The 13,165-nt window shown below is 44.1% G+C and overlaps 1 protein-coding gene across 1 annotated transcript; it reads left to right on the top strand.

Annotated features, from left to right (window-relative positions):
* The first annotated feature begins 8,935 nt into the window (after window positions 1–8,935).
* On the top strand, window positions 8,936–11,843 carry LOC119436907 (uncharacterized). Its single transcript, XM_037703946.2, has 3 exons — window positions 8,936–9,052; window positions 10,501–11,150; window positions 11,739–11,843. Exons 1-2 carry the CDS (start codon window positions 9,047–9,049, stop codon window positions 11,146–11,148), a joined length of 654 nt encoding a protein of 217 aa, XP_037559874.1. The 5' UTR covers window positions 8,936–9,046; the 3' UTR covers window positions 11,149–11,150; window positions 11,739–11,843.
* The last annotated feature ends 1,322 nt before the right edge of the window (window positions 11,844–13,165 follow it).

Raw genomic sequence — 13,165 nt, forward strand, 5'->3', positions numbered from 1 at the left:
AATAGCGCATGATACTGAATAGCTTTCTTACTTTCTTAAATTTAGACTGCCAATTCTTGGGTAACGGGGTATGTGGCACTCCGTGCGTGATCATTAAGGGATATAATCCCCGACAATGGGTATTTGCCAGTGTGACACAAGTTGTATGGAGAGAGAGAGAGAGAGAGACAGAAGAAAGGGGAAAGGCAGGGAGGTTAACCAGATGGGAAGATCCGGTATGCTACCCTACGCTGGGGAGAGAGTGGAGGGAGAGGTAAAGTGACAGGAAAGTAGAGATAGAGAAAGAAAGGAGCACAGACACACAATCACAGTCGGTCACTGTCACCGCATACTGTCACCGCACAGCACAGTAGCACTTGCAGCACTATAAACATCTGTTCAGGCTGCAGCCGCTTGTCCAAGTCTGTTGCCCTAAAAGCTGCCCTGTTGCCCTCTTCGATAAACATCCAATATAACCTTCGTCTTCATGACATCGCTGCGTCAACGTCTAACAGCGCGCATCCGCATAAACTGGTGTTCAGATTTCTCGATAGCTTGGGAACTGTGCAGTTCATAAGCATAAACATTGCATGAAATTTAAATTGTGACCTGCGCGGTGCGTAAGTATAAACATTGCATTAGATTAGAGTATGCATAGGATTTTTTTTTAAATTGTACAGATCGTATTTAGTTGCGTAGCATTAAATTAGCCGCTTTAGGAAAGCTTCGCGCGATTCACATAAAATTCAGCCCCTGCGTTGGATCTTCATTTTTTCTTACCTAACCCGTTATCCACCTTTTTTAACTAAATTCAAAAAGGTACGTGACAGCACGCAAGCGATACCGCGACCATCGGCTATGTCAAGATCATGTTTCCGCAGCGATATAAAATAATCTATATTTTGTGGAATCCTTGGGGTTACTCACATTCGAAGCGAACAAAGCATGGCTATGTCCCGAATTTTCGTTTCAATGGATGTCGCGGTGATATCGAGCAGCTGCACTAGTGCGCTGCATCTGAACTGACAAGCGCCGAGGTTCAGATTAGAGTGTTATGCGGAAGGTCATGCATCGATGTCATGCCGACGTTCATGAATTACTACCCGATTCACTGTGCTTGTGCTGTGTACAACGCGATCCAACAAGAACCGAAGGAAGATCGAAGAAAAAGAAACACACAAACGGACCCGAACAAGCGTGAACTACCTATTGCGCACACACACTTGCGTGTGTGCGTGTTTTGGAAGTGGCCCATGCAAGCGGCCGGAAAAATCGGTGCGTACGCCAACGTACGAGGGGTACATTTGAAACGGTGCCTAAATTTAACATTTATAGATATCTACCAGGTGTTCAAAATTAAGCGTTACGGAATTTTTTAGAAATCGTCATTGGCAGATAGCACAATTCCTATCATTGAGCTGGGTTATTACATGAGGCGGATATTAGTAGCACGAGCAATCCAAACACTTATTCAACTAATTAACAAAAACTCACTAATTAACTTCTTAGGTAATTACTTTACGACAAATATTGCAATTTACGAATTGTAGACGGTCAGCTTGTCAGGCGTATCCACTTGGAATGAATTTCCAGAATGACACCAGTTTGGAGATATGCGCCATCAAACTCGCCGTAAAAATGCAGTGTTGCTCCCCTTACGTTTTTATCTAAATGCTGTTTTATACATTGAAGCACAAAAGTAACTGGAACGCCCATATATTTAGTCCCACACTTTGGGTAATAATATATCGAAACTGGTGTCATCTTGGAAATTCATTTCAAGTGGATGCGTCTTGCAAACTCACCGGCTACAATTCGTAAATTACAATGTGTCGTAAAGTAATTAACTAAGAAGTTAATTAGTTAAAAATTAAATTATGGGTTCTATGTGCCAAAACCGCGATCTGATTATGAGGCACGCCGTAGTGGGGTACTCCGGAAATTTCGACCACCTGGGGTTCTTTAACGTGCACCTAAATCTAAGTACACAGGTGTGTTCACATTTCGCCCCCACCTAAATGCGGCCGCCGTGGCCGGGATTCGATCCCGCGACCTCGTGCTCAGCAGCCGAACACCATAGAAGTTCATTAGTAAATTTTTGTTAAATAGTTGAATGTCTATTTCGATTGCTCGTGCTACTAATGTCCACTACATCGAACAACCCAGCTCAGTGACAAGAATTATGCTACTTGCCACAGACGATTCCTAAAAATTCCGTAAAGCTTAATTTTGAACACCCTGTGTATTAAATATCGCGGGCTGAATTCACAAACTTCTTTAATAAGAAGTTTTCGTCATCGGCCAACAACATTCGCTAAAAAACATGTTCTCTGGCTGCCAGGTTCGCTGACTGGCCGGCGTCTGTTCTTATACTAACAAACAACTTTGGATTACGAACTGATTTGCGAATACTTGCCACATTTTTGGACAATTGAAACACGGATTCTACTGGACGTTCTACGGGGCAGTGATGTGACTGACACGAGTGTATAAATACGGCGCACATCAACTGCGGTTTCGAACTGGGCCGTCATACTTGCAGTTTAGTGCGAAGTTAAGAGAACGCGTGTTTAGCCACCTTGCTTCTATACTTTGCTTCATTTGGTAGCCTCTTTGGTGAAGTCAGTGAGTACTAGAGAGAGAGAGAGAGAATGATAAATGAAAGGCAGGGAGTTTAACCAGGACTGAACCAGCTTGCTACCCTACACTGAGGGAAGGGAAAAGAGGAGGGAAAGATTAGGAGAGAAGAGGAAGTCCACTGTGGATATCGCTGACGTGGTAACAGTTTTCTGCTCTATATCACTGACAGTGACTGAGTCCGGATCAAAGACGGTCACTTAATCCTGTAATTTTCAAAAATTGCAGCAGCGCTTTTTTGGCTTTTTGTAGCTCCGATATGTGAGGCTGTGGTCCCAAGATCTTGTTCAAGGTGAACGGTCTTCTATCCAGCTTATTTAGAGCATTGCAGAGGTCATGTCTTTCGTTTTCAAAAGATGGGCAGCAACACCGTAGGTGCTCTATAGTCTCATCGACACTGCAGGCATTACACTCGGCGCTATCAGCCATTCCAATCAAACACGTATATGCACTGGTGAATACAACGCCCAAGCGTAAGCAGCGCAGCATTGTTTCCTCACTTCGCGGAAGTCCAGGTAACAGCCGCAGTTGCATAGATGGGTCGAGAAAATGCAACCGATGCTGAGTGAATTCAGATGTGTTCCACTTCTCCAATGTCATATGGTGCGCTAGCTTGCTTAGGTGTTGGGCTGCGTCAGTCCTCGATAAAGGCACAGAAACAAGGTTTGTTCCTTTGTGTGCTTTCCTAGCAGCTTCGTCGGCGAGGTCGTTCCCGGAGATACCGCAATGACCCGGCAGCCACTGAAACACGGCGTCCTGTCCGTTCGCGATCATATGATGGTGCATTTCTCGTATCTTCGACACGAGTTGTTCACAGGACCCGCGACGAAGAGCTGACAAAAGACATTGTAGGGCCGTCCTTTTATTCACAAAATATTGCCCACTGATTAGCCGGTTCGTTGTTAATACAATCAACGGCACCTCGGAGGGCAACAAGCTCGAACCGGTCCGATGATGCTGACGTGAGAAATCTTGTATCTGATGCTAACTGATCGTGATGGTATAACCACTGCGCCGGTGGAGCTGGTCTGAGTGGAAGAGCGGTTTCTTCGTCTATTGTACCATTGTACCATTGTACCTTTTTGATTTATTGATTTATTTATTATTTCATTCATTTATTTATTGATTGATAATACCCTAGGGACACACTGCATTAGCACTTAAAAATAGTCTAGTGAGTAGTGGTAATAGCATAAAAACACTCCTGAAACTTTAATGTTCGCTAATGTTTCCCGAAAAAGATTGTTATCAGTGTGGTTACTACGCCCTTGTTGAATGGTGGTTCCATTCCCTGGAAGTAGGATGGAGGAAAGACTGAAGAAAAAAGTCTGTGTTACATGAATCAATTCCTAGTTTATTACGTTGATCGACATGGCTTGAAATATATTGTGGCCGCAACATGAGGCCATAGTGAAGTGTTGTATGACAGAAAAGACAGGCAACTTCCCGACGGTTACTTCGTGGGACAAGTGCTAGGTTAGCTGTCATTGAAGCTATACTCGCTGTTCGCCTATAGTATGAAAGGAAAGGATGAAGCAAACAAATTATTTAATACTAATTCTAGTGTAGTCATTAGGTTAGCGTGACTAGGATCCCATATTGCCAACGCATATTCCAATTCGGAGCATATTTGTGTCTTGTAGAGCAGTAGCTTTAAGGTACATGATGTTTCGGAAAAGTTACGCCTTAAAGAGAAATCTAAAGGAACATTGTTAAAATGGTACATGCAAGGATTGGAATTAGTTCCAGAAGCACTTGGCATTTATTTATTTATTTATTTATTTATTTATTTATTTATTTATTTATTTATTTATTTATTTATCTTGCAAACATGTTGCGTTATGACAAAGCATTCTGTATGTATACTGCATACACTCCAAATGAAAACTTACATGCTCTGTCGAGAGAGAGAAATAATAAACTTTATGCAGAACAGCACTTGAGCGAAGCAAGTGTGAGTAGCTCCTCCGCTTTGCAGTGGGTAGTCCCTCAGTCCAGGAGTCCCGCGGCATTAGCTACCCTTCTCTTTCGGTTAACTGTTAGATTTGTAATGATGAGCAATATAACTGGCGGTGTGAAATCATCTGAACAGACGCCCAAATTATGTGCGATGTTCTCTGTGAAGTAGGAATCAAAATCTTCAGCCCGATAAGTGGACCGATGCTGTTGCAGAAATAAAAGCACATAAGGATGATTTCTGGCATGAAGTGGTGTACATTAACGTACACACAAATAATGCGTCATACCATGTGGACTTTGGTAACCCCTCCACCCACCTCCTTACGATGTATAGAGACGGAGGGGAAGAAATGCCAATATTCAGGGCGCTTTGCCTGATAAAAGGTTTAGCAAGTTTGTCGAGTAAAGGGCGGGAAGATAAAACGTGAAAGAGAATCCCACACAACGCAATGCATAAATGAGGACCGAAATAACGCTGTTTGCGGGCCTGCTGTTAACGCCAGTGGAGCTAAGTTCTACCAACGCACTAGCGGCTCGCTTCGCAGCTCGAAGAGCACCTTACGGCGTGAGTCGTGGCGTAAAGAAGTGCAGCTTTCCGACATGGTTTCAACAGGAATAACGTTGCCTTAAACACAAATCTCTCGGTCTACTGGCGCGCCCATCATGACCTACTATGAGAAAGTCGTGGTCATTTGACCTTACACTCAGTTAACTGTTGGCCCACTGGCACCGAAAAAGGATGACCGTTGAGACACCTCCTCTATACGGTGTACAGTGACTGACCAACTTGTGTACCCAATAACGCGCGTCTGGGTATAGATACGTATGCTTCGCTCTGCGTGGTATCACTTTGGCAAAGCGGGATGTGGAAGTGTGGGAGCACTTTGTTCCAGTGTTTGCAGGCCCTGCGTTTGCACACCCCTGTAGTCTCAAGTGGAATATACCAGTCTCTCGAAAGCTTTGTATATAATTCATCTCAATTATTTGCTTTAAACGTGGACAACAATACAACCAACCTTCTTCAGGAGTTAATGTTCTTCAGCAGAAGTCTTACCAAATGCGGAAGCATCGGGGCGCATGTACAAATAGAAAAGCAACCATCCTGCTTTGTCCTGCGTGTGAGGTTTGTGAATAGCTCTGAAAATAAGTGTAACTCGGAGCCTAGCTCTTCTAAATACCTAAAAAAATAAAAAATGTGTATTATGACTGTTCTCGCGCATTACACTATGCATATCTAGGCACCCTTGTCGATAAAGCTGACCAGAATAACTATCTTCCAGCTCAAGTATGCGACAACGGAACAGACTACAGACGAAAAAGTGCTGATTGTTTGGTCAGCACTCTGTCATGTCCTGCCTTTTCGGTTGTCACGTCTTTGCGCTGGAGAATAGTACTCTCAGACTAACTAACCCAGCAGTACATGCCTAACCACAGGGGCAGCTGATTTCACAAATTTATAAAGTTACAGTGAATTGGCATATTTGCTCTATATAAGAAAAGCGAAATATGATGTGTTGAAACTTGGTAAAATATTTATTGCACCATCACAAAACATGAAATTATTGAGTGTCGTATGTCCTGGGGCAAATTTTCTTTTGCTGGTTGTTTAATATAGACATAATCCAGAAGACAGTAAACACTCAAAGAAAATTGTTATTCTTCCTCTACCTGGTCAGTGATCCATAAACATTTTCTTTCACCTAACATATTAGCGTTGCGTTGAAAATAACTAGAGTCGTGCCTTGTTAATATGCGCGCTTTGGTTCCTTACAAATACTGTTGATTAGGCGAGGCGGCAATAATATTTAATCCCGTTGAAAGACAAATACCAACTATTAGAAAAATTGACAATACATCTTTTTTTTCTGCGCAACGACGTGAACCATAGGGTAGAAATTTGGAAAAATTCCGAGCAAGGCGATGTGCATTTTTCTGGTCGCCGTCATCTTTAAAAAGTTGAAGTGCAATTTCAGCCGCCTCGCGGATCATGAGGGCTCTGATGGCGCCCTTCGCGTTAAAGAAATTGTGAATCGAGAAGGCTTCCATTGAATAATCGTGCACCCGGGTTAAGTATCAACGAAAGCGAATGCAAAAGAAGAGTTCGGTAGCAAGAGCTACAACTTGCTAGAAACCTTGCATTTAAGAGAAAAAGTATCTGTGTCTATATAGTGGCTTCTGCGCATGAGATGCCAGAAAAACAGCTGAAAGACGTTGAAGGTTCAGTCTGCGTCTCAGAAAGTGCAAATGCATCATAGAGCACGCCAGTACCGAAATTATCACGAACATTGCGGCAGAGGAGACGCTGCCCACACAGCAGAAAAATGTATCTGGATCACGCAGAAACGTGCTGGCAAAAATGTTTCCACCCTCGTTTCCGTCACTAGAGAACAGAAGAGCTGAACTCTGAAATACGGAAAGTCTGTTGTATCAAGCAAGAATTCGTAGTGAGCAATGCTGACTTATACCGCAATTTACAAAAATGACCAACAAAACAGACATGAGCACAAGTCACTACACTGCTTCTAGAATTCATGAATACGTAAAATGCTACAATGCGTTTGTAACAGATCATGCAGATAACTACGCCACATGAAACGTACGACAAACAAGATACCGAGCACCAAAATAAGGCACCTACGAAGAATCAACCCTATACCAGTATTGCCATTTTCTGAGTCGCACTGACTGGTTCGTTCAGCAGCGGTACCCCTTTCAGAAATTAAGACTAATTGGTTTGTGTATATAAAACACCTGCCAACATTTGCGCGGGTGGTGAAGTGCACACAGCTTTTAATTGAGGATAATATAAGGAAACAAAAATACTTTCAGTCGCCGTACTTATTAAAAAAATTCTGACAAATCAAGAAAACTTTCATCGTAAACTGAAAAAAAGAATTACACGAAGGAATACCCCTACTATGCGTTCGAATAAATCTTTCGTAGTAAAAAACTGAAATATCTCTTCTTTGTCTGTTTTTCCACAGGTATTTTTTACAATGCTACAACTGCATACCTGTGTTGCCTATCATTGTGTCGATTGTTTTCTAACAGTGTTTGGCATTCCCACATTTGGATCACTTCGACATCTTCAGCTCTTATGCGCCTGGTCCTCCTGCGCACTACTACTTGATCTACAGATATTCGCAGATATTCCGTGCATTTACATGGTTGATGCTTGGTATTCATTCCATGCATGCCGTCGCGAAACGGACATAGATTTGGTTTTGAATTATACAGAAATAACGTCCCTGGCAGAAAACAGATTTTCTTCCGTTTTACATAAAAATGGACGAGACGTCCCTGTAACGTACGAGGGGCAAAGTTCCGTGTTTTCACGTGCGTTGCGTTCGCTTATTTCTTAACAAAACGGCGTTCGTTATTGCGGCCGTTATCACCGTATTATATCCCTTAAATGACGCATTTTTTTTAGACGGCTGTGTAGTTGTGCTGACAGCGGCATGCCTTGGCGGCGGCGGCATGGCGTTGGAGTTTCGCCGCCAGTTTGCGCGGGGATTCCGGCTCATTTCATTTTGAACCGTACTATCCATACCGACGCTGTCCATATTAATGAGAAAAATATACATGAGTTTCTGTGGAATCCATGTGTTCCGCACTGTACATAGCTCGGACATGGGGAAATAGGTTCGAAAACTTTGGCGCCCCAAAAAATGTTCTTCATAATTCGGGTCGCTGAAATTCACAGGCGCTAGTTGGAATTTGCTAGCGCAAGACAGGGGTAATTGGAGATCGCAGGGAGAGGCCTTCGTCATGCAGTGGACATAAATATAGGCTGATGATGATGATGATAATATTAACGATGGTCATTTAATGAGGCACGACTGTATAAGAAAGGTGGTCACGTTTTACAGTCATTACAAACAAACCAGTTGACCGGCTTTGCATTCGCAAGAAATAAAAAAAACATGAGACAACTTCCATGTGCAACAGTTAAACGTTCAAGCTAAAACGTCGCTTCTACTTAAGACCTCGCTAAGATTGCACACCTGGCAATGGTATTGGCCATTAATGCCTGCTTCTCTGTCTTATTCTTTTGCGGCAATGGTAAACAGACGTTGCCTCCGTGAGATAGGCTGAGGGCGCAGGGGGTGCTTGACATTTCCACTCTTCGCGGTGAAACGGCGACATATCTCGTCGCAGAGTCTGTTAATGAGACCCTTCAAGTGAACTGGACGAGGTAGGTTTTTCTCAGAACGAGAGTCCCCGCTGTTTCAGAGGTGGAGAGCGAAAGTTGAAACCGGCGCCACGCGCTCTCTCCCGTTCTTTACCCCCTGTAAGCGCAGCAGGGTCACCGCGGAGGTCTTGCTCCTGTCGATTGCAACTCGGTCAGCTGGGCCCAGGGCATATATAAAGGTGCCGGCGGTGTACTGACCACAGAAACACCTTCGGGCGCTAAATAGCAGCGACATCCTAAGATAACTTGAGCCACTTCGCTCGTAGCCGAATTCTAGAAATGAAGGTAAGACAGTTTTCGCCACTTACGATAGAGCGGAGTTTGAGTTGGGGCCAAAAATTTTATTTGTATAGTTGGCTTCAACGCATGTGTCTTATTAGGGCTGTTAGACAAGGATGTTGGTTTCAGTGTCCGATGGCAGGCCTAAGGCTGAACAATATACAGGCTATATAGTCACTCTGTTCCTCATTCAGCTTCATCTCTGATCACCAATTATTGTGTGCACCTACGTTAAGCTCCAACGCGGCCCTGGTCACAAGGGCAAGCTACGTCTGTGTAGCTTTCCGTTGGGACCGAGTGAGTTCGTTGATGCGTAATATTTTTGTCACGCGAAATATGTCGTCGCTGTACTTTGTCATTGAAAGGTTTTTTTTTTTTTTTTGTTTCTGCATGTTGCCCCTAGCAACTACGGACCATATAACTTTTTTTCACCTTCACAAGCATCTTCTAAACATTCTTCGTAGTTTTTTTTTTACTTCTAGCATGTTAGTAGGTTCTAGCAGGGATATAAAACGCAGAGTTATTCTCATCTTAATCTTTGAGTGAGAGTCAATATCTCTCGTGTGAGGGATATATTCCACGTCTTAGTCTTACCGATATGACCGATGAATCAACAGTTCTGAACGGTAACTTTGCGTCACGTACGCTCACGTGGACCTTTAGCACGCAGTTAGAATACTCAACCATGGCAAGGAGGAAACACTGGGCTCTCTTAATGTACACTGAATGTCGTCTTCTATAATAGCCAATGGTTAGCACAGTTGCGTGGAACACCAGGCGGAGCCGATAACCTGCTTGTTGACGGACGACAGCCCGATTCTTTGTCGTGCGGTCGTCCCATGACGCAAATTCGAGAAATCAGGTTTTGTTGAGTTGTAAGTCAGTGTCAAAATTTCACGGGGTGCGGGTTACGCGAAAAAAAGTTTAACTTGTTAGCAGCTCGTGCTCGTATCCAGTCGAACTCTAAACGACAGTATATTGTTGGCATATACTGCTGTACAGGTTCTATGATCTAAATACCAGGCTGCGTGCTAAGGCTGAGGAAAGATTCAGTCGTTTCTCAGATTCCGTGGTCCGCAAACTTTTGACACCGACCTTCCCCTTCCGCAAAATGATCAATTCGCCTGTTCATTTCCAGTTCTACTTGAAATGAGAAGGCACACTTCAACTCAAATGTGAGGAGCTTCTATGCCGAGTTTGAACAGGCGAGTTTAATATCGCGAAAACAGCGCTTTTCGCTGTACGGAATTTATTACGTGTTTTTATTACTAGGAGCTTAATACTATACGTGTTATCGTAGTAGGAAAGGATTGGTGATTGCAAAGTACACTCGCCTCTTCGTATCGGCTTCGTTTTCATGAGGTGTTCGAAATATGCGCAAGCTCTCTTAACTGCCCCTGTGCATCAAATGTACGGCCCAATCATGTAGACGTTTTATTCCGTGACTTCCCCAGTTCACCGCCATTGCCGTTCTTGCCCTCGTGGCTTGCGTCGCCTACGCTGAAGATGCCAAGAAGGCAAGTGAGAAGGACGATAAGAAGGACGAGAAGAAGGATGTCGAGGCTCGTGGTGGCGTCCTAGGCAGCGTGGGCCTGGGTGGCGTCGGTTACGGAGCCGGCTACGGTGGCGGAGTTGCCCCCGGACTCGTTGGCGGGGCCGTTGGAGGCCCAGGCCTCGGCGTTGTCGGTAACCCTGCCCTGGTTGGAGCCGGTGTCGGTCACGGTGTCGGCCTGGGACACGGAGTCGGCCTTGGACATGGAGTCGGCCTTGGGCACGGCGTAGGCGGTGGCTTCCAGTCGGGTTATGGCGCCGCGGCCGGCGGACACCAGTCAGGTTTCCAAGGGGGAGCCGCCGGTCACAACCAGGGTTCCGGCGCCTTCGCTGGTGGCGCATCCCGCAGCACTGTGAACGCGTTCAAGAACAACCAGGGTTACAGCCATAGCTCCGGCTTCTCGGCGAGCGACAGCAAGAACTTCGGCGCAGGCCACAAGCAGGGATCATCTGGATTCAGCAGCGGCGCCGCTGGCCACCAGGCTGGATTCGGCAAGACCGCGCACGCCGGTGCCGGTGGCGTCGGTGGGGTCGGTCTCGGCCTTCATTAATGGTGAGACCAGGTCGCCATCATAATTGGTAGAGTTTGTGAAGTCCAACAGCATTGCCAGCATGAATGTGACTACGACTGGAAGGTTAATTCTACTCGAATGTCGTATTTAAAAGAAATACGCTCTGCTATAAATTTGGAATACAGACGAGGACACAGCGAAAACATATACAAAAACACATAGACTGGAAGACAGGAAAGAGAGAGAAATCACCGGGCTTCGCTTGCAGCGTCCTTCAACATGTCGCCGAACGTTGCAATAGTTTAGATGTGAGGTATAAAGAGGCGGGTAGGGAAAACAGAAGGATAGCGTGACACAACCTAAAACATCAAGGACATCATGTCGATTAAGGTGAATTTCAATCTTATGGTATGTGAATCTACAGAAAGATTAGTTTTGTTTTGTTTTATCCTTTTGGCAGGAGAGTAAAGGTAACGTTGTCGGCATAGGTTGTTGGCGTGTATGCATTGTGTACTATGTCATGCAGTGATCACAAGATTCAACATCTACTTAATATGCCTGCGTGCTCAAAGAATAGTGCCATTGTAATAACTTTCATTCATTGTATTTTCCTCTGTTTTCTCTCGCAGAAAGAGGACTTCCTGTCATCTTCAGCCTCCATCTTCATTGCGTTATAAATCAGTCAGCTTATGTGAGAAATGACAAATAAACTCATTGGCATCGTTCTGTACCCTTTTGTTGCGTTATTTTAATTTGCATGCATGTATTTAACAACGCAGAGGCTCGATTATATTGCCGTATTACAATATTACCAGCTGAACGCGTCGTCTGATGCAGCCCTACAAAGGCGGCGGCTAAACTACAAACTTAGGGCGCTTAGCAACCACCCATTGTCACTCAAGGCAGTACTTAAACACTGCCAGTTACTGGCCATGAAACGAGTGCTTTTACTGCCGTGAAATACTTGCTCATTAGTACGTGCAGGTGTTGAAAATATTAAGAAAGCTTTATGCGTATACGATGACTGCGTTCAGGTTTTGTTTTTTTCCTCTATCTCTTGCAACTATGTGGGAATGTTTGATAGTGATGAAGTGGTGATATTGATATTCCTAAAGAAACTTGTGTTTTACTTTTTATTTTTAAGGAAAAATTTCCCGATAAGCAAAATAGACTAGCCAGAAACGTGAATGTTCCAACCTGTCTAATTAAAGTAATTCCTCGGTTAATCCTAACTATGTATTTTAACATCTTACCAAGATGAACACGACAACTATACCAAATATTCTGTTTGAGCTGCTTCGGTCACAATATGTTCAGTGCTGAGCTGTCCTTTACGAATTGAAATTTTATAACCGGATATTCTTGCTATCGTTTTTCCAATCATAGAGTCTCAGTATATTACCTATAGAGGGAAATCGGGCGCTACTGCGCTCTTGTATGCATGGGAATGTCTGGATGTGGCGGCTTCGGATTGGCATCGTTCTCGGAGTGCCAGACGTGTTGAAGACGGATGACTGGATGTACAATTATATTAAACGTAAGAAGTATCGGCGGGCAGCTAAAGTTCGAGGACAGGCGACAAACTTTCGCTTCATTATTCACTGCAGGTGAGCAAAATTTATTGAAAGATGTAATATTGGTAAAACAAAATCGTTTATGAAGATTTTTATACTAGCTAGGAACGCATTATCTGCGCAGCCACATACCCTTTTTAGACGAAGCCTCGCACACCCATATACCGCCATTCCCATGACGGCACAGTGCCCGTTAGGAAACTCCCATAGACGTTGTCACCATATTTTTGGTAAAAATGTGAAAAACTCTATGCTTCCAACGGTGTCTATATACAGACGGATTGCGCCGTGAAGGCTTGCAACACTACTTGCTTTATTACTTGTTGAGAAATTTTAGGGTTATATTCATACGCCTTCTTGTGCATCAGAATAGCGCATGCATCGTTAGCTACTGACTATAGTTCGCTATTCGATTACCTGGCTTTTGCTGTATTTCCAGAAGCTATTTCTCGTTAGAGGTTTCGTGTGTCTCGAGGCAAAGT

Source organism: Dermacentor silvarum, chromosome 1 (genome assembly GCF_013339745.2).
Source record: "Dermacentor silvarum isolate Dsil-2018 chromosome 1, BIME_Dsil_1.4, whole genome shotgun sequence".
In the NCBI taxonomy this organism is placed as follows: domain Eukaryota; kingdom Metazoa; phylum Arthropoda; class Arachnida; order Ixodida; family Ixodidae; genus Dermacentor; species Dermacentor silvarum.